At 40.6% G+C, this 27,975-nt stretch overlaps 2 protein-coding genes and 1 non-coding gene across 6 annotated transcripts; all 3 read left to right on the top strand.

Moving 5' to 3' along the window:
• Positions 1 to 781: 781 nt before the first annotated feature.
• On the top strand, positions 782 to 18,960 carry shtn3 (shootin 3). 4 transcript variants are annotated; one of them, XM_044040598.1, is made up of 18 exons: positions 2,281 to 2,303; positions 2,366 to 2,571; positions 5,073 to 5,133; positions 9,447 to 9,541; positions 9,898 to 10,075; positions 10,305 to 10,402; positions 10,752 to 10,833; positions 11,364 to 11,458; positions 11,939 to 12,085; positions 12,176 to 12,329; positions 13,079 to 13,253; positions 13,787 to 13,857; positions 14,051 to 14,154; positions 14,435 to 14,449; positions 15,244 to 15,327; positions 15,419 to 15,557; positions 16,786 to 17,098; positions 18,281 to 18,960. In XM_044040598.1, the coding sequence occupies exons 4-18, from the start codon at positions 9,455 to 9,457 to the stop codon at positions 18,405 to 18,407; spliced, it is 1,869 nt and encodes a 622-aa protein (XP_043896533.1). In that variant the 5' UTR covers positions 2,281 to 2,303; positions 2,366 to 2,571; positions 5,073 to 5,133; positions 9,447 to 9,454; the 3' UTR covers positions 18,408 to 18,960. The 4 variants fall into 4 exon arrangements, with proteins under 4 accessions (XP_043896532.1, XP_043896535.1, XP_043896533.1 ...); XM_044040597.1 differs by lacking the exons at positions 2,281 to 2,303; positions 2,366 to 2,571 and adding an exon at positions 782 to 990; XM_044040600.1 differs by lacking the exon at positions 2,366 to 2,571 and having other exon boundaries at positions 2,266 to 2,303.
• Positions 3,056 to 3,127, top strand: trnae-uuc. The gene has a single exon. It is a non-coding gene; the product is annotated as a tRNA-Glu (tRNA).
• Positions 18,961 to 21,744: 2,784 nt separating the features above from the next.
• Positions 21,745 to 26,454, top strand: thoc3 (THO complex 3). The gene is made up of 6 exons (XM_044040602.1): positions 21,745 to 21,941; positions 22,935 to 23,091; positions 24,253 to 24,457; positions 24,725 to 24,886; positions 25,070 to 25,170; positions 25,659 to 26,454. The coding sequence occupies exons 1-6, from the start codon at positions 21,762 to 21,764 to the stop codon at positions 25,820 to 25,822; spliced, it is 969 nt and encodes a 322-aa protein (XP_043896537.1). The 5' UTR covers positions 21,745 to 21,761; the 3' UTR covers positions 25,823 to 26,454.
• Positions 26,455 to 27,975: the final 1,521 nt, after the last annotated feature.

Below are 27,975 nucleotides of genomic sequence, written 5' to 3'. Positions count from 1 at the left end.
GTGAAACTGGGATAATCATTTTAATCTCACTCTTAACAGGGCTTTGCAAAGTTAATAAACTGCAATGTTGGGCTAAGAGCAGCTAAAGTGTCTTTTTTAAAAAGATCATATTTCCCCCAGGAACATTAATTCAAAATATATAAATATAAAGATTAACTAAAAACAAATACCTAAAAACACCATTCAGAAGCACCGATTGTCTATTGTCGATTGACTATTAAATGATTTATTTCAAAGAACTCCACAAAAACCCTAAATATACTTATTAAATATACTTTTTAAGATAGATTTGACAGAAAATTTGAAGATTCCGTTCATTATATAAATTTTTCTTTGTACTATGATTGCTCTGTCATTGTACAGTAAAGCCAGTCCCTGTAATTGCACAGTGTGGCCTCTAGATGTCAGCGCAGGACCGTTATTTCACACCACGTGGCTCGAGATCAGCCTCACAATACAGAATATCCAAAAAGAACCTTTGTAGAAACGGTGAAAACGTGATTTGGGTTTTAATCCGTGCGGTAATTATATTCAGGATTAACCTATAAAAGTAAACCTTATATAATCTGTATGATAATAATCTGCGTGTGATGAGGAAGATTTGGGGGTGAAGCTTTCCTGTGTTTCTGTGGGGTGAGAGAAGTGAAGACTATAACTGGAAGGTGTGTGCAGCAGAGAGGAGGAGGGGGAGGAGGAGGAGTCAGATGATGCTGTCAGTGAAAGGAGGAGGAGGAGGAGGAGTCTCGTGTTCGCCGGCTGCAGCATCAGCACCAGGAGCATCATCATCATCGTCTCTTTCTCCATGTGCTCGGAAAACAACAAAAAAAGGAGTAAATAATGTTCTCTGATTGAAACATGTGCTGCTAAACAAAGACCTCAGTGTTTTATATTTTTAATCACGTTTTTGTGGAAATGCTTCCCTGTTCTTCATCATCATCTTCATCCGCGCAGATGGAGGACAGTGAGGAGGACACACACATGCACACAGAGGTGAGACACACACACAAATATCTTCATAATAAGAATAATATAATAATAAGTGCGTTAACAACGCGCGTGTGGTGCGTTCACGTGCACGTTTGTCCTACGGTCCACGGTGTGTCTCGCCGGCCGGCTTCATTGTAGACCTGCTGATGAAAGACTCACGGACCCCTCCCTAAAAAAAACTGTCTCCTCTCGCCATTGAAGCGGATCAGAGAATTCACCCTCTCATTTAAGCATGAACACAACGTTTTCTGCTCATTTTATGACCGAGTTTCAGCCTCTAAATGTTAATGTTATACATTTTATTTGAGGAGAAATGACGCGAGAGTGAAGAAGGTGACGTGAAAATGTCAAATAATGGGAATTATTAGCATACATTTACAATTAAGGATAATTTGCTGTGAAGAAAATCATCAATATTTTACTCGTGTCCATAAATTAAGAACTTTAATGACCTCTTCTGTTATTAACGGGTGTTTTAAATGAGTTTCACCAAAGAGGGCGCTACAGTCCAGAGTCCAGCTATGTAGCTAATGATAGCAATGTGTGGTTATTAAAGCTACACATTGTGATGTTTCTGTGTTTGATATTAGCAGCTACTGTAGCCAGATGCTATAGCGTCAGTGTTTGATATTAGCAGCTACTGTAGCCAGATGCTATAGCGTCAGTGTTTGATATTAGCAGCTACTGTAGCCAGATGCTATAGCGTCAGTGTTTGATATTAGCAGCTACTGTAGCCAGATGCTATAGCGTCAGTGTTTGATATTAGCAGCTACTGTAGCCAGATGCTATAGTGTCAGAGTTTGATAAAAGCAGCTACCTTATTCAAATGCTGTGGTACTGCTTTTTGACGTTAGCATCTACTGTAGCCAGATGCTGTGGCATCAGTGTTGTGTTTGATGTTAGCTCGTGCTTTAGTCAAATGACGTTAGCAGCTAGATGCTGTAGCGTCAGTGTTTGCCATTAGCAGCTATTTTAATTCAATTGCTGCGATACTGGTGTTTAATGTTAGCAGCTTATTTAGCATCTGTCACTGCTACAGTTACCTGTGAGCTAAAATCACTGGACATTGGTGCAGCAGAGTGAGTATAAATTATATATATATATATATATATATATAAACAAAAATTACTATTGTGTTTTAAGCAAAAATCCACTGCCTTAGCTTCATCTTTACTTCACTGACTTCAGTCTGTAAATGAATTGACCTGGTGCATGTGTGTGACGTCATGTGACTCCTGACACAGTCACATGATTGAAAGTCATAATTAAAACACCTGAGTGAGCTCCAGTAAAGAAAGGAAGACAATGAACTGCAGGTGAGAGCGTCAACGTCTTACATCTGCTGCAGGTCTGTAAGTAAATGTAAATATTTATTTAGAATGTGGGAATTGAACGGCGTCGCTGCCTTCGCTGCGCATCGCTGAACCCGCCGTCGTCACCGTGAGCCTGTGGAGAAATGAGAGCAGACCGTTTCTAAGACCGCAGGTGGAGACGAGGAGAAAGTGGGACACATTCCTCCTGCTGCTGGAGGACAGATAAAACTGGATTCTTTTTTTATCGGATGCAGTTACGTCTCCACCTCAGGTACATGGATGAAAATATATGGAAAATATACAACGACCGTTTCTTTATATCCGTACATGGTCTAAGTCTTAAGTCCATGTCGGGCTATCACTGAAATACCGTGGTACAAACTGGACCTGCAGAGAAAGACCAGAAACAGCACAGTTAGGGTTGCAAAACGTGAATAAAGTGGAGATGTATTAAAATTTTAGGGTTGTGAACTTAGATATAGTTGATAAATAACATAATGTATCATAATATCTGGCTAAAACAATCAGATTTGATGCAAATACAGTTGAATATCAACATTATTCCTGCGCTCATGGGCACACATAGCACATGACTTACTGCAGGGCCATTGAGGCCACATCCCCTACGTCACATGACATCACAGGTGATTTCTAGAAACCTGAACTGTTGAAGCTAACAGTTGTTAAACTGTTCACCTACTAGTTTAACTATTACATCAACATCGATTAGCCGCTAAACCAGATTTGTAATGCAATCCCATATGGACTAGCGGTTAGGATTCCTGGTTTTCACCCAGGTGGCCCGGGTTCAACTCCCGGTTTGGGAACTGAGGTTGGGGCACCCAATGGAACTTGTAACCCCTTGTCTTGTAACTGGAAGATTGCTGGTCTGAGTTCTAACTCTGAGCTAGCTTAATTTAAGAGGCTAAGGTACTTAATATGATGCTGTGTCTTCTGCCCCCTGCTGGACACTTTTCTGTGACCGCTCAAAAATATATGCAGCTGTAAAATAGAGTTAATGTTCATATTAACTGGGTCAATGTCTTTAAATTGTTGAAAATGTACAGTTAATGCTCATAAATTCCCATGATTCCTATGCATTTCCTAAGTTTCAAATTTGGAATATTTCCCAAAAAAATGGTTTTGTATAGTTTTATAATCTATTAATAGGTTATTGGTAATTTACCAGGAATTTTCAGCCACTTTGCAACACTAGACTGGTTCTGGCATAAACAATGCTGTGTTATTGCTGTTGTCTGTGTTTGGCGTTAGCAGCTACACCGTAGGCAGATGCTGTAGCATCAGTGTTGGACTTTAGCAGCGAATTTAGTCAAATGCTATAGTGTCAGTGTTTGATATTAGCAGCGGCTTTATTCAAATGCTGTGATATCTGTGTTTGATGTTAGCATCTATTGTAGCCAGATGCCGTGGCATCAATGTTGGGGCATTAGCGGCTACTTTAGCCATAGGCATCATGTGAGCTACTTTTCTCAAACACTGTGGTGTCGGTGTTTGGCGGTAGCAGCTCTGCTAATGCTAGCAGGTGCTTTAGTCGAATGATGTAGTAAAGTTGTGTGACATTAGCAGCTACTAGGATTTCCCAAGTTTCTGAATATATCCAAACAAATGGTTCCCATGGAGGATTTCTGATAAATACTGTGAATTTTCTGCCTCTTTGCAAACCTAGACTGGTTCTGGCATAAACAATGACCACTATTTTGCTTTTAACTACTGTGACAATTAATCTGCTGGAAATAAAATCATTAAATTCATCACAGTCCTCACTGTTTCGGTGTGTGTCCTGGCCAAGACAGAACTTGTCAACCCCAGAGACGTTTACATCTGCTGCTGCTGCTGTCGAGCAAGTTTCTCCTTAGACATCCAAACAAGACATCTCCGCAGAAGCTCGTCCTAAATATAGCACAACGGGGACACGTCCATCAGAAGGGCAGCAGCAGGCGTCCTACATAATGTGAAAAAAAGAAAGAGTCCTTCCATTATCGGAAGTGATGGGCTGTCGGGCAACATTTTGAGGGGAGGGAAATCAGGAAGAAACTTCAGATTAGCTTTCAGAAATCTCCATTTAAACCAGATGCTGCTGGATTATTTTCATGGGAGATGAAACAAAGGCTTCATGTTGAAGTGATGCATTCACTGCCAGTATCTGGACACAGATTATGAGGATTATCTCAGTGTCAGACAGACTTTTCCAACAGAAAACTGAAGTTCGTAGACCGTACCAAACCCCTTAGAGAAAATCAGTGATTTTAACGTCACAGCACACAGGAGTTGTTGATCCACTGCTGCCTCCATCAGTGAATTCAAATGTTTTATTTTTGTGACTTTGGCATTAAAAGTCCTTCATTCAGATTAACCTCAGTGACACAAAGTGACCACAGGAGGCAGCAGTAGACCAGCAGCTCCTGTGTCCCTGTGAGCTAAAAATGCGACTTTTTTCTATGGAGTTTGGTGCAGCACAGTGAGTGGTTGTGACTCAGACACTAGACTTACAGGGTAACTCAGGATATGACTTATGACACTGATAATATTGTTTTTCTAGCTTTCATGTACTGGGGTTAAGAATATTGAAAATATCCAATGTTTGAATTTTTGTTAGAATTCCCATCACAATACCACGTTCTCCTCACAACTGAACCTGCAATTTCTAATAAATAACATTCACTAAAAACTGACTGGGGGTTACGATTTTTCCTTCCGAATATAATTAAAATATGATCCGATGAGTTGACCCTGATGTCTCTGTTCTCACAGTGTAACAGACTGACGGAGGAGCGAGATGAAGCCGAGCGACAACTCAAACACATCAAGAGAGGTGAGTCCTGCTCCCTTCCTTCCTCCCCTCCTATCTCCTCCATGAACAGAAGTATGAATTTAACCCAAAATTAACAACTAAAAATATGGATATATACGGAGAGTTAATTTCAGTTTTCTGCAGAACACATGGTCCAAATGAGTAAAAACATTCAGAAAGACAAGAAAAGAGAGAAAACGAGTATAAAGACAATCATACTCAACGTTCCACGTGTGTAAACCTAACTTTAAAACACTATACCTGGTGTTTGACATCAACAAAGCAGTAATTTACAGTGACCTACTCAGTTAAATGACGGACGTTTCCATCAGGTTTCGAGGTCTCTGGAGCATTGACAAAAACATTTATTCCTTAAAAGGTTAAAAGTCTGCGAGGTTAAATGACATGAACACGGTTTCAAATATCAGTCACAGACAGCTGACACCCTCCTCACCCTCACCCCTTCACACCTTTCCCTCCTCACCTGTGTCGTCGTCGCCATCGCAGACACCTCGTCCTCTGCGCGGGGTTCGTTCGTTTAAGAGTTTCCATGACGACTGCCTGAGGTTATTTAACCGACGGTAGCACATACAGACGTGTAATTGTGAGTTCACTGGCGCTGACGTCCGTCATGACCATTCTCAGAGGTAAGAGCTTCATCATGAAATATTCAGGTTTTAAAGAAGCAGCTGAGCTGAGAAAAAGCTTTTTTTAAAGTGTAGTTAATCATGTAGATTTGGAAAGATAAGTATGGCGTATGTCTGTTGGTGTTACTAAATCAGTAATCACTGAATTATGAAGATGTTAGTGCAACATGCTTATTTAAATATTCAATTTGGTGTCCTTTTTCTCCAGGACACAAATGTGGCAAAAAGTCAGTGAATGTACAAAAGTCTAATAGATGTTATTGTTTTTCTTTAAATGGAAGTGGAATTGGACAGATAGGCACTCAAATTTAAGTGCTGGAAGTCAAAATAGTAAAATGAAGAAGCACCGGTCCATTTCAAGCACTGGTTCAGGTCAGAGTTCACCAAAAAAAGCATGAAACAAGTGCAAATTCCTCAAGAAAAGTCCAGTTTCTACTGATTCAATGACTTTTTAGGTTCATTTATGACGAAAATACCCAAATGAAAGTGCTTGTACTCGAAATAGTAAGATGAAAAAGTGCAGGTAACGTGTACGTCCTTCCACTAGAGCATTGTTTTCATACAGTATGTATATTTCCATGGTATCTCATGTGATAATCCTCCATTTTGTATTGAATTTACAACACAGTACAAATCGTAAATTTAATCACAATTGCAGTAAATGTCATAAAGATCACCACTGCGAAGAAAGATGTGAGATAATTTAACGCCAACGACTGTGGTTTAAAGCTACGACAAAAAAAAAGCCTGTGTCAGCGAAACTGACAGAATCCTGTGAGTCAGCAGAATCTGCGATGCTTTCACAGTCACTGTGTCACTGACGTCTTTTATTCATTCACTCATTTATTCATTCACTGTGTCTCCCCTGAGAGAACAGCAGCCGCTCTCGTCATGTTAGTCCTGTTAATTATTTAAACGTCCTGCTGTGAATTATTCAGCAGCAGAAAATGGGGGAAGGACGTGTGTGTGTGTGAGTGTGTGTGTGCATGTGCGTGTGAGTGTTAATGTAAAGCCTGTTTATCTGCGACTTTATATCCCATTCCTCCTTATTCTTATTCGAAATGTGGGCACAACTTTATCAAGGTTTACCATGGTTTCTTGAAATCCTTGAAATTTTGTGAATTTTACAAAGCATTTGAAAGGCTCTTGAAAGATTTTGAATATAGACATGGGCCATATAGACAAGTGCTTGAATATTTAGGGATATGTCTCCTGGCCCCCCCCTCCCCGAGTCCATCAGGGTTCCCGCAGGTCCTTGAAAGTTGTTGAACATTCTCATTGCCCTTGAAAGTTGAAAATTGCCTTAAACAGACAGGCGTCATTGAAAGTGCTTGAATTTTGTGCAAGAAAGAAGGAAGTCATAAGTTGATATTTAGGTAAATGTCTCCCACCACCAATGTGCCCTTTATTGTTTCCATGGGTCCTTGAAAGTTTGTGAATTTGACCAAACCAATAAAAGGTCCTTTAAAGTTTTTGAACATTGTTCATGGGTCATTGAAGGTGTTTGGATTTTGTGGAAAAAAGAACTTGATATTTAGGTAAATGTCTCTCACCTCCAATGTGCCCTTCAGTGAAAAGCATGGGTCCTTCAACTTCAAGCCCCTGAATGCTTTTGAAAATCACCCTAAATGGGGTCATTGAAAAGTGCTTGAATTCTGTGCAAGAAAGAAGTTCTTATTTCTTATATAAGTCCTTGAAAGTTTCCTAAATAGACATGGGTCATTGAAAGTGCTTGAATTCAAGTGCAATATCCCTAGGACAATCGCTTGTCCAGATGCAGAGCAATGAAAGTGGATGCCATCATGGGCGAAGACAAGCTCTTACAAGTTGTCCTCCCATCTTAAGCAGCTGTGTCACCACATTCTGTCCTTGACTTTGAGGGAATTGCTCCTGGAAAGTGCTTGAATTTGATGTCCACTAAGGTGTGGGAACCCTGTTTATAGTATACGCATATTTAAATGTTAATCACCAAGAACGATCGGGAACAGAGGAGAACCCACTCTCATGTATGACCCTCAGAGATGAAGATGAACTGTGGTGCAGCCGAGCGGAGAACAATCCGCCACGGCGTGTGGGTTGAAGCGGCGGTTAGAGCGACTGAACATGGAGAGAGAGAGAGAGAATCACATCACTGAAGCTCATTCAGATGCATAAACATGGATGCAGGGATTAAAAATAGACCCAGAAGCCCTTTCTCCTTCATGTCATCCTCTCCTTTCTCACAAGATCTTCAGAGAAGAACATCATCTGGACTCTCAAAGTTCTAATGTTAGTATTTGATTTAAAGAGGTTGTTGCTCAAATGTCCAGTCTCAGAAGCATGTTGCTCTTTTAATCCCGGATTAATCCCAGATGACATGGGGGAAAAGATGGGGTTCACCCTGGACGGATAACGGGTAATTCTTTCTTGGTAGCACGATAATGAAGTTCCTCTCACACAAGATTGTCTTGTTTTGTACGCAGTTGACAAAAGACTCTCGTCTTGATCGGCTGTGTGGAGCAGAGACAGAGAACTGCCTGTTTACCAGCCTGTGGATGATACACACCCAGGCTGTTGTTGAGTCACAGCCTCAGCAGCGGTTGAGGGCAGGAAGAACATGAAATCCTGTCCCTTCCCCGCTGTGAAAGGGAAGAGCAGATAATCACATTTCAGAGGGCTTGTGCATCGATTCAGGAAGGGACCCTGTTAATGGATGAGGCATGTGTTAGCAGGAGCTTCCTGCTGACTGCAGCCACAGGAAGGAGTCCAGAACATGACAGTGTCACCTTGGCAACACGAGAAACAATCAATGAAGACAGAGAGGTGAAGGCAGTGAGGGAAACACTGGGTAAGGCCTGGTCATACTTGGCCGAGTTGAATGGCTTGTAACAGGAGAATCAGGACACCCATCAGGACAGGGACTGGGGAATCCCCGAATAAGGTACCCAATCCCCATTGTGCCCCATTGATTGGGTTAATTGGACCCCTTTTAGGGGAGCCCATGGCCAAGAGAAAGGGAATTGAACTTGTAACCACGGGGGGGCCACATCCAGTGCACTCCTAGTGCCGGACTAAGCCAAATCAAACATATAGATCGTCCGCTGTTGTGACCCTTAGAGAGGCTGAAAGAGAACCTAACATTTCTTTCCAGTAGGAGATGTCTCACTAAGAGTTCACCCACTTGTTTTGTTTGAGCGTTATACATCCATCCAGCATATATCAGCTGATGTAGGGTGAAAGACAGGGTCACCAGTCCATCGCAGGGCCACCATACAGAGATAAACAATCATTCACACCTATGGTCATGCTAGAATCTAGTGTGCAATTACCCTCTGCATGTTTTTGGACTGTGGGATGACCCACACACATGGGAAGAACATGCAAACTCCACATGGAAAGACCCTCGGTCAAACTAGGGTCCAAGGTCATGCTGTTGGCCAACAAAGTGTGTGTCTGATTCTTAATCACATAAGTGTCCAACAGTTGGGTTGACCGGCTTCAAACTTGGCAGGTGACTTACTAAGGACACCAGTGTCTGAGGTGTCAACATTGGTGGCGTTTGGACGAGAACTACAAGAGATATCGGTAGAAATGTGACGCATCTGCGTCCACAAACGCAGAAATACACAAAAAGGGGCACTGCACTGGTCACAGCCAAAGAAGCCTAATCTCTCTCTCTGTCTCTCTCTCTCTCTCTGTGTCTCTCAGTGTCTCAGATGGTGATTGAGGAGGTGAGCGTTCTGCAGACTCAGCTGGAGATCGAGAAGTCGTGCAGGGAAAATGCAGAGGCCGTAGCCACAAAGGTCTCACACACACACACACACACACACAATCAATAATCAATGCTATAGCATTAGCATTATCAGGGTGCAGCTGGCATTAGCAGGGGAATGGAGCAGAGCTCTAAAATTTGATGACATTGTCTGTTTTTGCCTCCACAGCAGAAACTGTGCGCTTAAGTAACATTTAGAGGCTCATAAAAGACATAAATATTTGATATGAATATCAGTAAGGGATTAAAACAATAATTTAGCCCAATACATTAGTCAAATACACTGTCAGTGCCAGTGGAAATTAAAATGAGGTGAAATTTAAGGCAAAATTGTGAATATCTTCATTAAACATGACGTTAAAAATCCATGTAACCTTTGGCCTCTAGCTCAACTGTGAGAACAGGAAGCTGAAGTACCTGAGCCTGTCGTCCCGACCGTGTCTGGACGAGTTGCTCCCCAGCATCTCCGACTGCATCGCACTGGAGACGGACGGTGACACGGAGACCGCGGACTGTGCCGACAGCAGCCCTGACACCTTCATACAGTATCAGCAGCAGGTTAAAGGTACGGCGCACAATGGTGGGAGTGCAAAGTCTCGACTGGGGCTAATGCTAGAGCTAACGACTGTGCATTCATAGTATAAACAAACAAAATCCTATTGGGATTGGACTTTTCCATATGATATCTTTTGGCCACCAGCTCAGTGTCATCTGACTCAGCGCTTTGATCTAAAGCCGATGTTATGCTGCCCCCGTGTGGACAGAAAATGAACTCCCTCTGTTTTAATCATCAGAGCTGAGGGAGACAGTGAACAGCCTGTTGGAGGAGAAGAAGAATTTTGTTTGTCAGATTCATGACCAGCAGAGACGGATAGAGGAGCTGAGCGTCCAGGTGAGGAGAACCTCCTCATATGATTGTGGCATATGTCGACAGCCATTAAGAACATTATATTTAATATACAACCTCATTCGTTTACAGTGGGGTTCAGCAAAATATCAGCCCTGCACTGAACAGGATATTCTTCTTGTTATTATCTCAATCACGATCTTTAGGACTAACTGCTAACTAGCTTTGAAAGCTGTGTTTGGACAAATTACAATGATCAGACTTGAGAAAGTGTGAAAATTTAATTAAAAAAGGTCGTAATTTACAAACATAGCAGCCGGCAGCTCATGAGGCACAGCAGGAAAAATAATAATAATAATAATAACGATGATAATTTTTGTTTGACTGTGTGCAGTCAGAGAAAGACCAAGCAGCGATGAAGGAGCTTCGTGAAACTGTCGAGCAGCAAACCAAAACCATCAAGAGATTTAACAGAGGTGAGTCAGAGTGAGAGTGTTTAGGCTTCCCTTTTTGTGTGCTAACGTTTCTCTTTACTGTCCTTATTATGTATCGCAGCTCTCTTTCACATAGCAAAGCTTTAATGTGTGCAAAATAAATGTAAATAAATTAAATGTAAAAATTAAACATAAATAAATGTTCTTGTTAAATTTTGAAAGTGAAACGTGTTAATGTTGGCCTGAAACAACGTAGCTGTACCGTTCATGCTAACACGTGACATCATGATGTACAAATTACGAGGCAGCTCACTAACATACATGCTAATACTAGCCTGAAACTGTTTTGGATAGCACACTCAGCGAGTTAAAAACATTGGTTGGTGTTGCTTTTCTTGCTAACCTACCTTTTTAACATGCTAATATTAGCAAGAAACAACACATTTTGCTAGCACGCATGCTAACTTGGTTGTTAGTGTTTCAGACCTTGTAAATTTAGCGAGAAATGTGTTAAATAAACAAGTGTTGTCTTTTAAGCTGTTAACTGTTGTCCTTGTGTGTCTTTGGTGAAGTCTCGACCATGGCGGCTCAAGAGTACGAGGGGATGAAGGACCAGCTGGACCTGGAGCAGAACCTCAGAGTCAAAGCTGAGACGTTTGCACATGAGGTACCGATAAACACCTGCCGTTAGAGTTGTACACTGTACTGTGACATAACGTGAAAGAAAGGGGACTAATGTTCTCATGCTAGCTTAAAGTTAACACAAAGCTATGTTGGCAGCATTTAAATGATAAACAACGAAAGCTTCTAAATATGTTAGCTAACTTGTTAGAACGAGCGTAGCGTCTCACAAAGAATGATTCATATTCTGTAAGAAATGTAAATTAGTTGATAGTAGCAGCATCAGAAACACAGAACCAATGTTCTTATGTTAGCATAAAGCTAACGTAAGAAGTTCTCCATCTTTCTGTTCCACGTGTTAGAACACAATTATGGAAACGAGCGTTCAGCTTTGCTGCTCCTTTATCTGTTGTTTACTGTCCTGGACAGTGAAGCCTCCAGGAATTAAACAAACTGTGCGTGATGGACAAAGTTAAAACCTTTCACCCTCCTTCTCCTCCTCCTCTTCCTTCTGGATCTGCTGCAGATGCTGGTGAAGCAGAAGGAGGCCAACAGGCAGAGCATGCTGCTGCTGCAGAACGCTGAGCCCAGCGTTCAGCTGCTGAAGGCTCTGGAGGACGTCGCCGCCATCACCAAAACCCTGGAGGAGGAGCGTCTGCAGCATCAGCAGAAGGTTGAACCATTTCTTTGAGAGATGGCCACCACACGGTTTAACAGATTAACAGTTTTAGGTCTACAACACCGTGTGTGTGTGTGTGTGTAGGTGCAGAGTCTGGAGGCCCAGCTGCAGCAGAGCAGCGTGAAGGAGCAGCTGGAGGCTCTGCAGAGGCAGCTGGAGCTGCTGGAGGTGGAGAAGAAGGAGGCGGAGGGACGACTGGAGCAGGCGGAGAGGAAGAACGAGGAGCTGGGGAGCCGAGGTGGGCAGAGGAGGATTTAAAAAGCAGGACACAGCTGGCATGGCAACAGAAAATACTCGTTTCTGATTGGTTAGCAGGTGTTCCCTTAAAATGGGAACAAAGCCTCTGCTTTGTTTCTGTCTTTCTATATTCTCTCATTTAAATAGACAATACAGTCTGCAATTATAATGGATTCATCTGTTTCATATTTTCTTGAGCAATTGAGTACTTGTTTAGTCCGAAATATTTCAAAGAAAACAATGTTCTCAAACGTCTGATTTTGTGGACATTATTCCAGACCTCTCTCTTAAAACTTCACTTGTTTTACTCCAAAGAATGCTTACCAGGGTTCCCATGGGTCCTTGAAATCCTTGAATTTAAAACATTAAAAAAACATGTTCAAGGACCTTTTATAAGGTTGAAAGTCACCGTAAATAGACATGAGTCATTGAAAGTGCTTGAATCTTGTGCAGGAAAGAAGTTAAGTTGATATTTAGGTAAATATCTCATGCCGCCAAACTGCCCTTCAGGCTTCCCATAGGTCCTTGAAATCCTTGAAAGTTGAAAAGAAACGACACTCAAGTTAGCATCCAGGTTCACAGCTACCATGTTGGGAAACTTGTTTTCTTAAGTTTGTCAAAACAAAAAAAATAAGTTTTATAAATGTCATAGTGTGTCTCAAAATACAGTTTGACTTTACACACAAGTTACATTCATGTTGTTGTCGTTTCACACTGTATTTATAAGGTTTATTTACTTCCTCCCCACAGTCCTCGAGCTCCAGGAGACGCAGCAGAAGGTCGCCACGACAACCAACATAGAACCCCCACCCCCTGAACCGGGGGTGGCCCCTCCCCCTGCTCCTCCTCCTCCGCCACCCCCGCCACCGCCTCCTCCCCCTCCACCGCCTCCCCCACCTCCCCCATCGAGATGCAACCCCCTCAGGTGAGGAGGTTCATAACAACGCCATTGTTTGTTTGCGTTGACGTTACGTAATGCGGATGTTGCTGATAAAGTCTAAGAAATTGGAGAGCCAACGGATTATCGCGTACTCACGAAACTTGACACACTCGTCAGTAATAGCGAAATTTTCCATCTGAGGTGGGTCGTGGGAATGTGTGTGGCGAAATGGCTCCACAGCGCCCCCCTAGAAAATGTAAAATAAACAGCCCCCGCAAATGGTTTCACGTGCGCACATGAAATTTGGCACACATGTCTGTCAGGATAAGATCTACAAAAAAGTCTCTTGGGGCCATCACCTAAACCCAACAGGAAGGTGGCTATTTTGGATCAAACAGCCATTTTGCTGTTTTGGCTATTAAAAGGTTCACTTAATGTCACATGGTGTGGGCGCTAGGGGGCGGCAAATTCTGATGCCTCATCAAAAAACACAAAATTGTTTATAACTCCATAATATGAGGTCCAATCTTATTCAAACTACATTTCTCAGTAGTCGCTTGTCTCCGTCTTTCCTGTAGCTCGCTGATCGCCATCATGAGGAAAACGTCCAAAGGCTCCAAAGTTTCTGTGAAGGCGGAGCAACCTCCAGGTGAGTGACACTCAGGTGACAGCCTCAGGTGGTTATACTGTACTGGCAGTGTACTGTGTGTCACCATGACATGGTACAAATATACTTAAAAAAAAAACCCTAATTAGTTTTATAACAAAAAAAACCTATGTATTTATATACAGGTTATATACACTGGCTGTGTATTTGACTGTCTCTCTGTCTCTGTGTCCAGCGTCTGAGGGCGTGGACGACGTGAAGGTGAAGGCGGTGAACGAGATGATGGAGAGGATCAAACATGGCGTCGTCCTGCGGCCTGTGAAGAGCCAGGAAACCAAGGTGACGATTATTCTTTTGTTTATTAACCTTTCAGGGACAAACCTCTGTTCTTTTACCTTTGACCCACATTTGTTTTCACCTCTACGTCCATTAAGAATGAGAGGTCAAAGGTCAAGGCAAACAGAGGATGTGACTTTATATTTCTTCAATTTAAAGCACACTGTCACTGTGATTTTCCTTTTCCTGGAAATGAGGTTGTTGTCATGGAGTCTGATGTCACTCAGGCTGATTACTCTCTTTTCTCTCCTCCTCCTCCTCCTCCTCCCTCCTGCTGCCACAGAGAACAGCAGTGAAAGTGAGTATATTGACGTTTGCATCAATCTTGTGATCCGATGCCACAGTCGCTCCCCGGGGAAGAGACACGCCCCTCCCCCTGACTCCAACACACACACAGACACACACACACACACAGAGCTCAGGTTTAATTAGCTTAACACACGTCGTTTTAATGTCCTCTCTGGTCCATAAACTGTGTCTGTTGTGTTATTGTTCTCCGTCTCTTTCGGGAAGAACCATTACTCTAATATGTGATGTCCTCACAGCAGCAGCAGTTTCTAAAGAGATTTCATTTCATTCACGGCGCAAAAGAGAAAAAGGGGCCACACCCACATGTCTTCATTTTTATTGAGAAATGCATAAATTAAGCTTCATGGAGAAAACCCGCTGTTCTATGTAATCTTAGGCATTTTCAAGCCCAGAAAACTAATACATAAGAGACAGATAAATAACTTTATTAATCCCCAGTGGGAGAAAGCAGCAATGTACACAACAATGACTGTACGCCACATAATAGTGCATAAGCACACCTAAAATGGCCCTTAAATCATGAACAAGCTTTTTTAACAAAATGTATATGAACATAATAGAACACCATTTTCCTGCCAAAATAGCGTTGTATAGTTCTGAGTGTTGCATGCTGGGATTGTGTGACATCAGCCATCAGATCTCTATTATCGCTGTTCAAAAATGAGTCATACTTTCTGAAACTACACAAACAACAACCGCAAAATCAGGCACTAGCCAGGCGGATTGTTGTCATAAAACATTTTCAAATTAATAATTAAAAATATATATATTTTATCTTTCCAGCCGCCGCCACCGCCGCCACCACCACCACCATCTTGTGAGGTGAAACCACACGAGAGCGCCATGGAGGAACTGAAAGGCATTCTGGTAAAAATGAGCTTCTTGGTGTACAGCATTAAAGTTTTAATCTGTGGTATTGAGCATGATATATAATAAAACATATATATGTGTATTAAAGTGTGTGCAGGAGACGGTGAAGAGGAGCCCAAGCCGCGGCTCTCAGGAGTCGGGGCCGACGCTGCCGGGGAAGAAGGACACTGAGCTGGAGGTGATTCTGAGACGCAGGCGCAACAAAGCAGGAGAAGCTGGATCTGGAGGTAAACTCACCTGAGGAGGAGACAATAAAATGGTAGTAAATGTACATACAGACACCTGAAATGACACCAAACGAAGGTAAAATAATACTATAAAGACATAATGGCAAAAGTGGTACTAAAAGTGAAGCTAAAATGAGCTTCTTTTTTTTTCAAAACAAAGCTGAAATAGAACTTATACCCCAAGCAAAACTGAAATAACTCTTAAAATTATGTAAAAATTGCTCTATATATGGTGTTAAAAACACAACTGAAATGACACTAAAACAGAGTTATTGCTAACAATAAAGCTTAAATAACCGCCCCTAAAGTCTAAAACTTTAAACACCGTAAAAAGTTGTGCTCAAGCAAAGCTAAAATGATGCTAAATCACAGCTAAAATAAGACTAAAGACATTGCAAAGGAGGTGCTAAAAGCAAAGCTAAAATGACATTTTAAAACTAAAATAACATGAAAATAAAGCCATAATGATACTTCTAAACACAGCAGAAATGGTGCTATCTGAAATAGCTCAAATGAAGCTGAAACTTAGCTAAAATTACCCTTAAAACCAAGATAAAATGCTAACAACAAAGCTTAAATAACCAAAAAAGCTAAAATGATGCTAAATCACAGCTAAAATAAAAATGTTATTCACACAGCTGAAATACAACTCACACTACACCAAAGCACAACTAAAATGATGCTAGAAACACAGCTAAGATGATGCTAGGTGAACATCTTAAACGATTCTAAGAGCTCTCTATTTTGTTCAGAAAAATCATGTGTCCATGGTTTAAAAGAATTTACAGGAGAATAAAATTCAAACAATAGAAAAGAGAGAAGAACCGGTCAAAGGAGATCAGAAGTTGTCAGGTCAGGTCGTGTCGTTGATCATTGCGTCGATCAATTTTCCCAACATGTGATTTTAACTGAGGTCAGAAGTTTCGACTCCTGTTGAGACTGTAAATACAGACAGGGACAAACACAAACATGACGATGACGATGGATTTTATCTGCTTTTCCACGATCGATCGACCTCGTGTGTCAGAATTAAACACAGCTGCTCGATTCAAACTCACACAAAGGTTAAACAAGAAGATTAAACAGTCTGAGGTGGAAAAATGTTTTTAGATATGAGTTTGACAGTCAAAGTCCAAATTGATGAAATAAACAATATAAGTATATGATTTATTATTCAAATATCTGGTTATTAATCGAATAAATCTTTCATCTTTTTCCGTCTCCTCAGACGAGGGCCAGCTGAGCCACGTCTCCTCCTCCGACAGCCTGAACGGCCAACGCACCAGCAGCGACTCGGGCAAAGAACCCGAGGCTCCAGCAGGTCCGGCGTCACTGAGCGTCCCCTGTGACCCCGCGGGGCCCAGGTTCAGTCCGGAGAGACGGGGTTCCGGGCCGGGACCCGTCGTGGCGAGGAGGAGGAAGAGCTCGGACACCGGCAGGGAAACCAAGTCGGGCTCGTGGCAGGAGAGACGATCCTGCAGCTCGCTGTCTGAGAGAGAAACTGCTGAGTCATCGCTCAGCAACGGCTGCGTCATCAACAGGTGAAAAAAAATACACGACCTCAAACTGTGTGAATTATTAGTTATTTAAACAAATCAGTAGAAAACAGCAATAAAAATTATTCTTAAAATAATATACGTTTTAAGTATATTATGCTAACAATATAAACCATCGCATACTTTAAGGCAATATTATATTTATATGAACACCATACGTATATTGTACTGTATGAATATATACGTATATTATGTATTGTAAAAACAATATACTTATTTCAATATCAGCATAGTGTTTTACGCAATACGTATATTCTTTTAACAATAATATAATATATGTATATAAATATTTAGTATTATACTTTACTTTAGTATAGTAAAGTATACAATTTATACTTTTTTGCAATATAGGTTTAATGTTAGAACAACATACTTTGTATATTGTAAAAACAATATACACATAGTTTTCATATATATATTGTAAAAACAATATACACATAGGTTTCATATACATATATTGTAAATACATTATATAAAAATAGTACTGTATGTATATGTATATATATATATATATATATACATACATATATGTGTGCGTGTGTGTATATATGTATATGTATATTTTTATATATATGTTTGAAAACTGATACCGATATCAATTTATATAAAAATATATATATATACATAATTTACGTTTTCCTTGCGCCCAACTGCAGAGGACATTTGGACATTTTGGGACTGTCCATACGAGTCTCGATGAATCCAATTTTTTTTTTTTTATTGTATCACGGTACTGAGAAAATATCATTGTGTGTATATATGTTTTCCCTGATCATGTGGTAACATTAAGTCTTGTATGGCCAAAATTTTACCACACTTACCAACTTTGACTACTACTAGTGGTTGGTGGCCATCTGCTGGCCGCCTAGAGTAAAAACATGCATATGTTTTGGGGTTTTTTCTGCATTGAAACACAAACAAATTCAATTGAATTTTATTTGTATAGCGCCAAAGTTCAGTGGAGAGAAAAAACTCTCTGACGGAACCAGACTCAAGGATGTGCAGCATCTGCCAAGACAGGTTGTGGTGAACGGAAAAATGGGAGGAAAGAGACCAGGAGCAGATATACAACAATTGTATCAAGTTCTAAGTTTAGAACTATTATTGAAGCAGATTCTATTTTATTAACTTACTGATTGATTAAAATATGCTTTTTCCTCCAAACAGTGTCGTGGAGGTCGATAAAAAGGTGACAGAGAAGAACGTCCAGGCAAACGGAGTCGACCACAGCGAACGCGGTGAGGACGCACACGCCGCCGCCCCGCTGAACGGCGGCGCCGACGCCGAGTGCTGACATGGAAACGGACGATCACAAGTTTTTTATTTCAAGTTTCTTTTCACGTATTTCCTGGCACTTTTTCCTCTCCACATTTAGCACGTTTGATAAAGTTGATTTGAAGAGTGAGTTTAGATGAAAGCGTGTTTGGCGTGAACGCACCCTCACATGAGCGGCCATCGCAGAATCTTTTGTATCGTTTCTGGCTTTTTATCTACAAAGCAGGAGCTAAAAAAACGCCATTTTTAAAAATACATTTTCGCAACTCCACCTCTCGCTTAATTTCCAACAGATGTTTGGACAAAATTTGTGCGGGGACCCAAAATAAACCTCCCGTGACCCAGACTTTGGGAACCACTACTTTAACACAAGTGTAAAACAACTATATATATGTATATACAGTATATGCCTTGATTCTGAATAGAACCACAGACATCATCATGTGACCAGAACACCTTTGCGTACGGAGAGCTTTTTACGCAAACTCCTTGCTCCGCCCCCTCATCCCGATGTTCACCACACCTCCGTTTTTGTGAAAATACAAAACAAACAGACAAGCACGCGTCTGCGCTTTTCTACGCTACTCTCAGAATATTTAAAAAAATGGAGAATCAAAACGGTTCAGCTACGATTTTTATACTCGCGTAACTTCAGTCTAGGAAACAACGCCACCAGGTGTTTACATTCATCCGCTTCTTATAGTCCCACTACATTAATTAGTGAATGGAAAATCGAACAAAAAAAAACGTCTCAGGATCCACAAGACAAAAAAAATATGATCCAACCTTCACAACTTCAGGGGCCGAGATGAGAAGATGACGTGAAATAAGTCCGAACATCTTTGGAGGAATCAGGAGCTTGTGATCTTCTTCTACCTCTACACAAACACCTGCCTCCACACGGACACTTCCTGTAAGTCCAAGATGTCTTCCACCATCGTCCTTCACGGAATCGGCCATCTGTTTCTGTCCCTGCTCTGAAGTCTGGATGTTTCTCCTGGAATTGACGGCCAAAAAAGTCCATGAAAGATACCCTGGTCACATTTCTGGATGTTCTGGACTTCTCCAGATCCACCTCCCTCCTTGGTCACATTTCTGGATGTTCTGGACTTCTTCAGATCCACCTCCCTGGTCACATTTTTGTATGTTCTGGACTTCTCCAGATCCACCTCCCTTCCTTGGTCACATTTCTGGATGTTCTGGACTTCTCCAGATCCACCTCCCTCCCTGGTCACATTTCTGGATGTTCTGGACTTTCACCTGTCATATGTGAACAGGAAACTGTTTTCCAACAGGAATTCTGGAAAATTCTCTGGAGTTTTTGTCAGAAAGGTAGCTTTAGTTCACACAAATTACTGTTTTTTTAGATTTGAGATTTAAATGAACATAAATAAACACCTGGTTTGACACGTAGAGAAACCACACTTACTTTGATGTTGGCCCTCAAACTTCCTTGAAACGCCTCTGCCTGGTTAACACACTCGCCGTCACGTTCTGTCGCGCTTTTTCACGACTTTTATTTTGTAGCTTCTGCTCTGTATAAATGCTTTCCTGACACACGTTTTTGAAGAGTGTGCAAACACAGTTCCACATTTGTACAACAACGCTTTCACACACACACACACACCGGGTGATATTTATATTATAACCACAAAATCACACAAACTAATAAGTGCATTCTGTCGTGTCCTTGTGTGTGTGTGTATCATTGCTGCATTCCATTTACATTGGAACTCTGGAACTTGGGGTTCCACTGAAAACCACAATCGCTATAGCAATACCAGTCGTTGACGACGCTGTACGTCTACATTTTTTGCGTACGAAAACAGCGTAGAAACATGAAGAATCAAACATTACTATGCGTACGACTGATTTACCGTGAAACAGATACGATAAAAGTGCGATTAACCGTAAAAGTAGCAGTGGTTTGGTGAGGTAGCGTCAGAAATTCCGAGTTCCGACTTCAAACGGAACGCAGCAGTTCCTCTAATGCAAACTTAACGTGAGGACCTGATGCTAGCGCTGCACGTGAACCCGACTCATCAGAGCCATTAAAGCTGCCACAGGCCTGAAGACGACGCTTATATATCCAAGATTCGCACAGTCTGCTCTCAGCATGCAGCGCTGGGATTTTTTGCGTTCTCGTGTTGATCGAGTTGTCGTCGACAACCTCGAGTTTGATATTGTGCGTGTGTGTGTGTGTGTGCGGGATATAAATGAAGTGTTAAGGGTTTGTTTGTTTTTTTAAATAAAAACATGGGTTTTTGATTTTAGCGTCACTTGAAATAAATTGCAATTCAAATGAAAACAAGCGTTGTTTGCTTATTTTGTTCATTTAGTTCCTCAAACAAAGCAAATATGTATTAAAAAATTCCTTAAAACACCTATATAAATACATTGGTTTATACAATAAAAACTATATATATATATATATATATATATATATATATATATATATATATGTACTGTATTGTAACTAATTTAGATATAAACATAAAACTAATATACCCAAAGTTTAGTAAATGTCAGTATATTCTCTCCACATGTAGAAGATCCTGCATTGTGTTATTTTTGCCACTTGGTGGCAGCAAAAGCAAAAGCTGAATGCTCGTTCACAGACTGCAAATGTTTGTTGTTTAGTAATGGGTGGGTTTACCATACAGTTGTTTTTAAATTTAAAAAAGGATAATATGGATGTGGTAGAACAAATTATGTAAAGTTGCAGTAATTAAAATTAGATAAGCAGCTTCTGCTGTTTCACATTAGTGATCAAAATATTGTTTTAAACAACTTTAAATACAAATATTGTGATTCAATTTTAAAAGTTTGTTTACCCATCTGAGTAAAAATGTTATGTCTACTCGTTAAAATTATCTAGTTATCCAAATAGGTTTGCTTTCTTGAGCTAATTAGTTTGAGACGATGACACTGCATTTATTAAATGTTCTTGCCACAGTTACAAATAAGTCATAAATTAAGTCAAGCAAAAACTCTAAGAATCAGTTTTAGGAGGCTAATTCTGTAAAAAAACAAAAAAAAAAAAAACAACATTCATTATAGGCCAAAAAGTGAGAGTAATGTAAAGCAGCAGTGTTTTAATTTAGTTTTAATGATTTAAGAGACATTCAACATTTGAGTAAAGCTGGAGTTTTGTAATTTGAACATCATTGTATTGGTTTAATTCACATGTTTCGTGTAAGAAATTAAGTATGAAACAGATATGATATGCTAGGATACACAATAAAACGGATTTAAAACAAACAAGATTTAAAGTTCTGCTGTTCACACCCCGAAGCACAAGATGGCGCTGTCTCGTGACGCCGCTGCTTTGTTTTGGTCAACCGCCGCCCAGAGAGTGACGTACTGTTTCAAGATGGCGTCGCAGTACTACCAGGAGATGCAGGAGAGTTTCAAAAACAACAACAAAAGTCGCGAATTCCCCGCTCATTCCGCGAAAGTCCACTCGGTGGCGTGGAGCTGCGACGGCCGGAGGCTCGCGTCTGGATCTTTCGACAAAACCGCGAGTGTCTTCATCCTGGAAAAAGACCGACTGGTGAGTCCCGAATACAACGCGTGCTAGCGTTAGCCTCTCTACGGCCAATCAATCAACGAATGAATGGATGTGTGCGGGGTTCTGATATTTACCGTTGGTTAGAGAACTTAAACAACAAAAACTAGTTTTATTGTAGTTAATATTTGATCACAGCCGTGTGGCTAACCTTTACTGTGTCACTATACACTCATCGGCTAATTTATTCACGCCAGGTACAGACACGTCTCGATCACAGACATGGTTTTGTTAAAAACGTGTGACCAAATCTCATTGAGAAAAGTCTACATTTTTGACGTTAAATGTAGTTATTCATTGTTATAGTGTTTTTGTCATCGCAGGCACACACATTTTCTATTACAGTATGATTAAAGAGAAACATTAGATTCGGTGTTTAGCATGAATGTAAAATTAAGTAGATTTATTAAGAAAAACAAATATCAGTCAGTAAAAAAAAAGTCGTTTCTTGTTTTGTTTTATAATTGAATATTTTCTATATTTTGTACAATACAACATTTGACACAATATTTCATAAACAATCTTTTAAGTAGTCAGGTATGGAAATTCTACAAACATTAAAAGAAAGACAGAAAATACATATGTACAGGAAGTAGGAGGGAAATATAACATTACAGTACTCTTTTAGGGCTGCAGTGTTTTAGGTTCATCAATGATCAATCAATTACCAAACCAAGTTGTGGGCAAAATAAAACATCTAGATGCGTTGTCATTCAGGAAACATTAAACAACATTTTCAATGATTCTTCTGATATTTTAGAAACTCTGGCTCACGAGAGCTAATGGAAGTAAACCAGGGTTCACAAACCAGGGTTCACAGGGTGTTGAGCTCAAGGCAACACCTGCGCCGGACTCTGGTCTTCCTCCTGAGATTGTCCAGACAAAGAGTGGATTCTCGCTTTGTTTTGAACGCAGTTTTCTCACCCACGTCAAACTCTGCAGAAAGCCCCCACAAAAATCTGAAAATCTTGTCCCCAGGTGAAGGAGAACAACTACAGAGGTCACGGCGACAGCGTGGATCAGCTGTGCTGGCACCCGACCAATCCGGACCTGTTCGTCACAGCCTCGGGAGACAAGACCATCCGCATATGGGACGTTCGCACGACCAAATGCATCGCCACGGTCAATACGAAAGGTGAGTCCCACTCGGGAGGTTTGATTTAGCCGTTTTCTGATGTTTCATTTTCATAAATCTACCCAAAAAAAAGGGAAATTGGAAAGTGAAACAGTCGCGCGTCAGAAGTTGTGCTTGCAAACGTTCATCCAGAAGGTGGACAGCAGCTAGTTTTCACAGTAACACGCTCTGAATTACGCCTCCTATGACTGACACAAGGTGACGAGACACTCTGCCTCTTCCCTGCTGCTCTGTTTCCTGCCGTCTCTGTGAAAGAAAAAGGACAAGTTAACTCATTGAAATTCTAAAAAAACAAACTGTAAATAATGAAGTGAATTTTAATGCCACAGGAGTCAAACATTTAGCGGTGTCCTGATCCGAAAAAGTATGTGCGATTCATGCTGGTATCGGTGTCGATATCAGTATCGGCCAATACTCAAGGCTGCAATATCGTTATCGTATCGGAAGTGAAAAGGTTGTATCGGGACGATTTCATCCCGGTTATTGGTGTTAAACAATATTAAACATAAGAAGTGTCATTAAAATGTGATCTAACATGGATTCTTCAGGTTTTTGATGTGTGTTATTCCTACTAACATAAAACATGATAGAAAAACATTTTAGACACTAAACACAACCTAAAATAGCTCAAGAAGCATCTGTTTGCCTCTTTATCTTGTCATTAGATGTGTTTTTATGGTTTTATAAACCACTCACTCTCCCACACCAAACCCCATAGAGAAAACCGGTGATTTTAGCTCACGGGGACACAGGAGCTGCTGGTCTACTGCTGCCTCGTGTGGCGACTTTGTGTCACTGAGGTCAATCCAAATGACGGATTTTGAATACAGAAGTCACAAAATAAGACATTTGAATTTTACTGATGGAGGCAGCAGTGGATCAACAGCTTCTTTGTGTTGTGACGTTAAATCGATGACTTTCTCTATGGGGTTTGGTGCAGGTGACACAGATTTCCAGTTGGGAAAAGGCAACCAATTTGTAAACTTGTGCTTTTTTTGAATTATTTCATTCGTTCTTTCCATATTCAGACTTGTTTTGTTTAACCATCAACGTCTTGCTGCTCATGTCGCAAAATAAATTCATTAATCAATGTTTCTACCCTTTTCTCGCACCTGCGTTTAAGAAAGTTGGATGTTTAAACACGGTAATTAACTCTTTCAGGAGAAAACATCAACATCTGCTGGAGCCCCGACGGCCAGACGATCGCCGTGGGCAACAAGGACGACGTGGTGACCTTCATCGACGCCAAGACCCACCGCTCCAGGGCCGAGGAGCAGTTCAAGTTCGAGGTGAACGAGATCTCGTGGAACAACGACAACGACATGTTCTTCCTCACCAACGGAAACGGGTGCATCAACATCCTGAGGTGAGCGGAGCGAGCGGCACAGGCGCCGGCGGGGACGGTGGGATGTGCAGCGTTTCTATATTCATGAGAAGATGTTTGTCTCAGACACTCGATCTGATGAGGGGGAGATGTTAGGAAAGTGAACATCGAGGGTGACGGAGAAGGAAGGAAACGCAAATGATGAGATCTTACACATGCAAGCTTGTGTAAAGTGTGACGTTGCTCTGTGGTGTGAAATGTGTGTTGTTTTCTCTTGTTACAATAAGCTGCTTTGTTTTTCGTTCGCAGTTATCCTGAGCTGAAGCCGATCCAGTCCATCAACGCTCACCCGTCAAACTGCATCTGCATCAAGTTCGACCCCACGGGCAAATACTTTGCCACAGGAAGTGCCGACGCTCTGGTCAGCCTGTGGGACGTGGAGGAGCTGGTGTGTGTGCGCTGCTTCTCCAGGTCAGTGTGTGTGTTTAGAAGTTAATTAAAACTTACTTTTAAACTTTTTTCCATGATAATAAAGTTTAAAATCAGATAATTATTGGGTTTTTAATGTCCGACAATTAAAGATTCACTCAATTACCAAAGAAAAGGAGCTTTAATTATGTGTCTTGATGAATGTGTGTGTGTGTGTTGTTGCAGGTTAGATTGGCCCGTCAGGACTCTGAGCTTCAGCCATGACGGTAAGATGTTGGCTTCCGCCTCCGAGGATCACTTCATCGACATCGCAGAGGTGGAAACAGGTCAGTGCAGCGCCACCACGGGGTTGGCTCCCGCTATGACACCATGACAAGAGTGTGTGTGTGTGGGTAGAATATCAGAAGAACGTGTTTAAACGTCTTTATCTCCGCGTTAGACGGACTTTTGTAATTGGAAACTGAAGTTTGTCAAGTGCACACTCTCTCACACCAAACCCCATAGAGAAAATACAGAAGCTGTTGATCCACTGCTGCCTCCATCACTAAGTCCAAATGCGTTATTTTGTCACTTCGGCTTTTGAAATCCTTTGTTCAGATTGACCTCAGTGACACAAAGTGACCACATGAGGCAGCAGTAGACCAGCAGCTCCTGTTTCCCCGCGAGCTAAAATCGCTGATTTTCTCTATAGGGTTTGGTGTGGGAGAGCTCGATGTCGCTTCTGGTGCTTGAAACCTCAAATATTTATCTGATTATGGGTCAAAACCTAAAATAGTGTAACATATGAGACCGTGCTGACGTGTGATGTCTGTAGGAGAGAAGCTGTGGGAGGTCCAGTGCGACTCGCCCACCTTCACCGTCGCCTGGCACCCGAAGCGGCCGCTGCTCGCCTACGCCTGCGACGACAAAGACGGGAAGTACGACAACAACCGCGAGGCGGGAACCGTCAAACTGTTCGGCCTCCCCAACGACTCGTGAGACGCCCGCAGAGACGTCCTCGCTCTCTTTGTCCCGGTAAAACTCACAAGCTGCAGTTTCACTCACACGTGAAACCAAACTCCCTGTTCCGTAATGTGTATATATATATGTTTTTGTAAAATAAGCACCAGTTTTTTTATATTAAAATTTGTCTCTTTGTAATTTTTGTGTCTGGAGACATTTTTTTTATTATTTTTTTTAATTTTAAAATTAAATTTGAATTAAGAAACAGACGACAAGTCTTAAACTGTCCTCAGTTTAGTGAGTTTTGTTAATATTTCAGTTTTTTTGGCGTCTTCAAATATATGAACAATGTTTTTCAGCCATTTACTAAAGATACAGAAAATACAGTCATTTCACTTAAGTCTAGCTAAATTTCGGTTTTCTGCTTGAAAACATTGACATAAATGACGGTAAAATCCTCAGAAATATTAAAGTTATTCACACATTTGCTCCTTTTTTCACTGCTATAGTTTGACAACTTTAATAAATTGATATTCACATCGACACTGGTTTATCCAAGATGGTTTCTGAACAAAACCTCAAAAGTTCACTCTGCAAGAAAATCATCACATTGAAGCAAGAAAATAATAATAAAATGTAAATATCTTGTCCCAATTCACAAGTAATTAACATCATTTCAATAATTTATAATAAAAATGTCAGATATTTTCAAAAATATAGGTCGCAGACCGTTGTCATATCTTATCCAAATTTGTTTTAATGATTATTTTCATTGTTTATTTGATCTTTTCATTATTTTCTTGGTTAATTAAGGTGACAGAGAATCTTTGATCATTAAAAAAACTCTAATTTAATCTCTTACAGTTTGGTAAAAGGAAGAGTTTTCTTTTTATGGCCCAGTTTGAAGCTCACCTGCAGTACCACCAACGCCCACAGGTGGGCAGCAGAACTCAAGAAAGAACACTGAGCTGTTTGTGTTGATGACATTTTTACAAATAATTCAAAATTATCTTTGTTTCCTTTGATGTTTACGTGACTGATAATTATTTAAATATCAAAGAAAATGTAGATTTTTAATGAGACGTCGTTTCTTTAAAATCCGAGGTTGTTTTTTTAGTCAGAAATCATAAAACCATGAAGTTTTTTACGTTTACGACGCCTGTGTTTGCTGAACCATCACCGTGTGTGTGTAAACATGTATATACATTAACGCTCCACGTAGCAGTTTATTATTTTGTATCCAGGAAACAAAGTGTTTGAACTGTAGAAGAACAAACACAAATAGAAAAACCTGGAAAATGATGGACCAAATTTCCATTTAAGGAAAATAAGAGAAAAACTTAAAATAATGTACCGTAGTTAAATAAGGTAAAGATGTACTCGGTAACTACTGCACACTAAGTAAATAATGCAAAATATAGTAAAACTCAAAATAAAAGTCCTTAAAAGTCAAATATGACGACATTATATTGACTTAAACGCCAGTAAAACATTAACATTTAATAATAAAATACTTTTATTTTAAATGTAAGTGATAAAATATGTTTTTTGTAAATTTTGTAAGATTATTTAATATCGTAGAGACGTAATCATAGTAAATCAGACTTATAAGTTGTAATGTAGCTTATTTTACATTTGATTAACTTTTGAAAGCCTTGTGGCCGTTAACACTATTTGTTAAACAAACACTTGAACGTCCTCTCAGTCCTGATCAGGTTTCACGTTGTTCAATAATGTCATTGATTGGAAGGCAGTTTTTCTCAGTGTCACATGTTCACATGCTAAGTGTGTGTGTGTGACACAGCTTCACCTGATTGTTTACAGTTTAATCTCAGACACGAGATGTTCAGTTTTTCTAATTTGTGGTTTTTGACCTCGTGGATTAGAGCTTTAAGTGAAAGTGCAGGATTCAGGGATTTTTTTTTTCCTTTTTCTGCTGACGACGACAACGCTCGACCAAACAAACACACACACACACACACAGAGTGGGCGGCGGCATCCATCTTACAGACAGTATCATTTCTTTGGTCTCGTTGTTGATTAAAAAACTTTTAATCTTAACTTAACTCTTTCATCTCCTGTTGGTTTTAGTTCCAGAGTCGTTAACGGGAAAGTGAATGGAAATTATGGGATTATTATTGAATGGAATCCCGGTGATTTTTCAGAAATACATCATAAATCAGTGATTT

The sequence above is a fragment of the Solea senegalensis genome, linkage group LG12 (genome assembly GCF_019176455.1).
Source record: "Solea senegalensis isolate Sse05_10M linkage group LG12, IFAPA_SoseM_1, whole genome shotgun sequence".
Lineage (NCBI taxonomy): Eukaryota > Metazoa > Chordata > Actinopteri > Pleuronectiformes > Soleidae > Solea > Solea senegalensis.
Note: the sequence above shows the minus strand (reverse complement) of the source record. Positions and strands in the feature narration are given on the sequence as shown.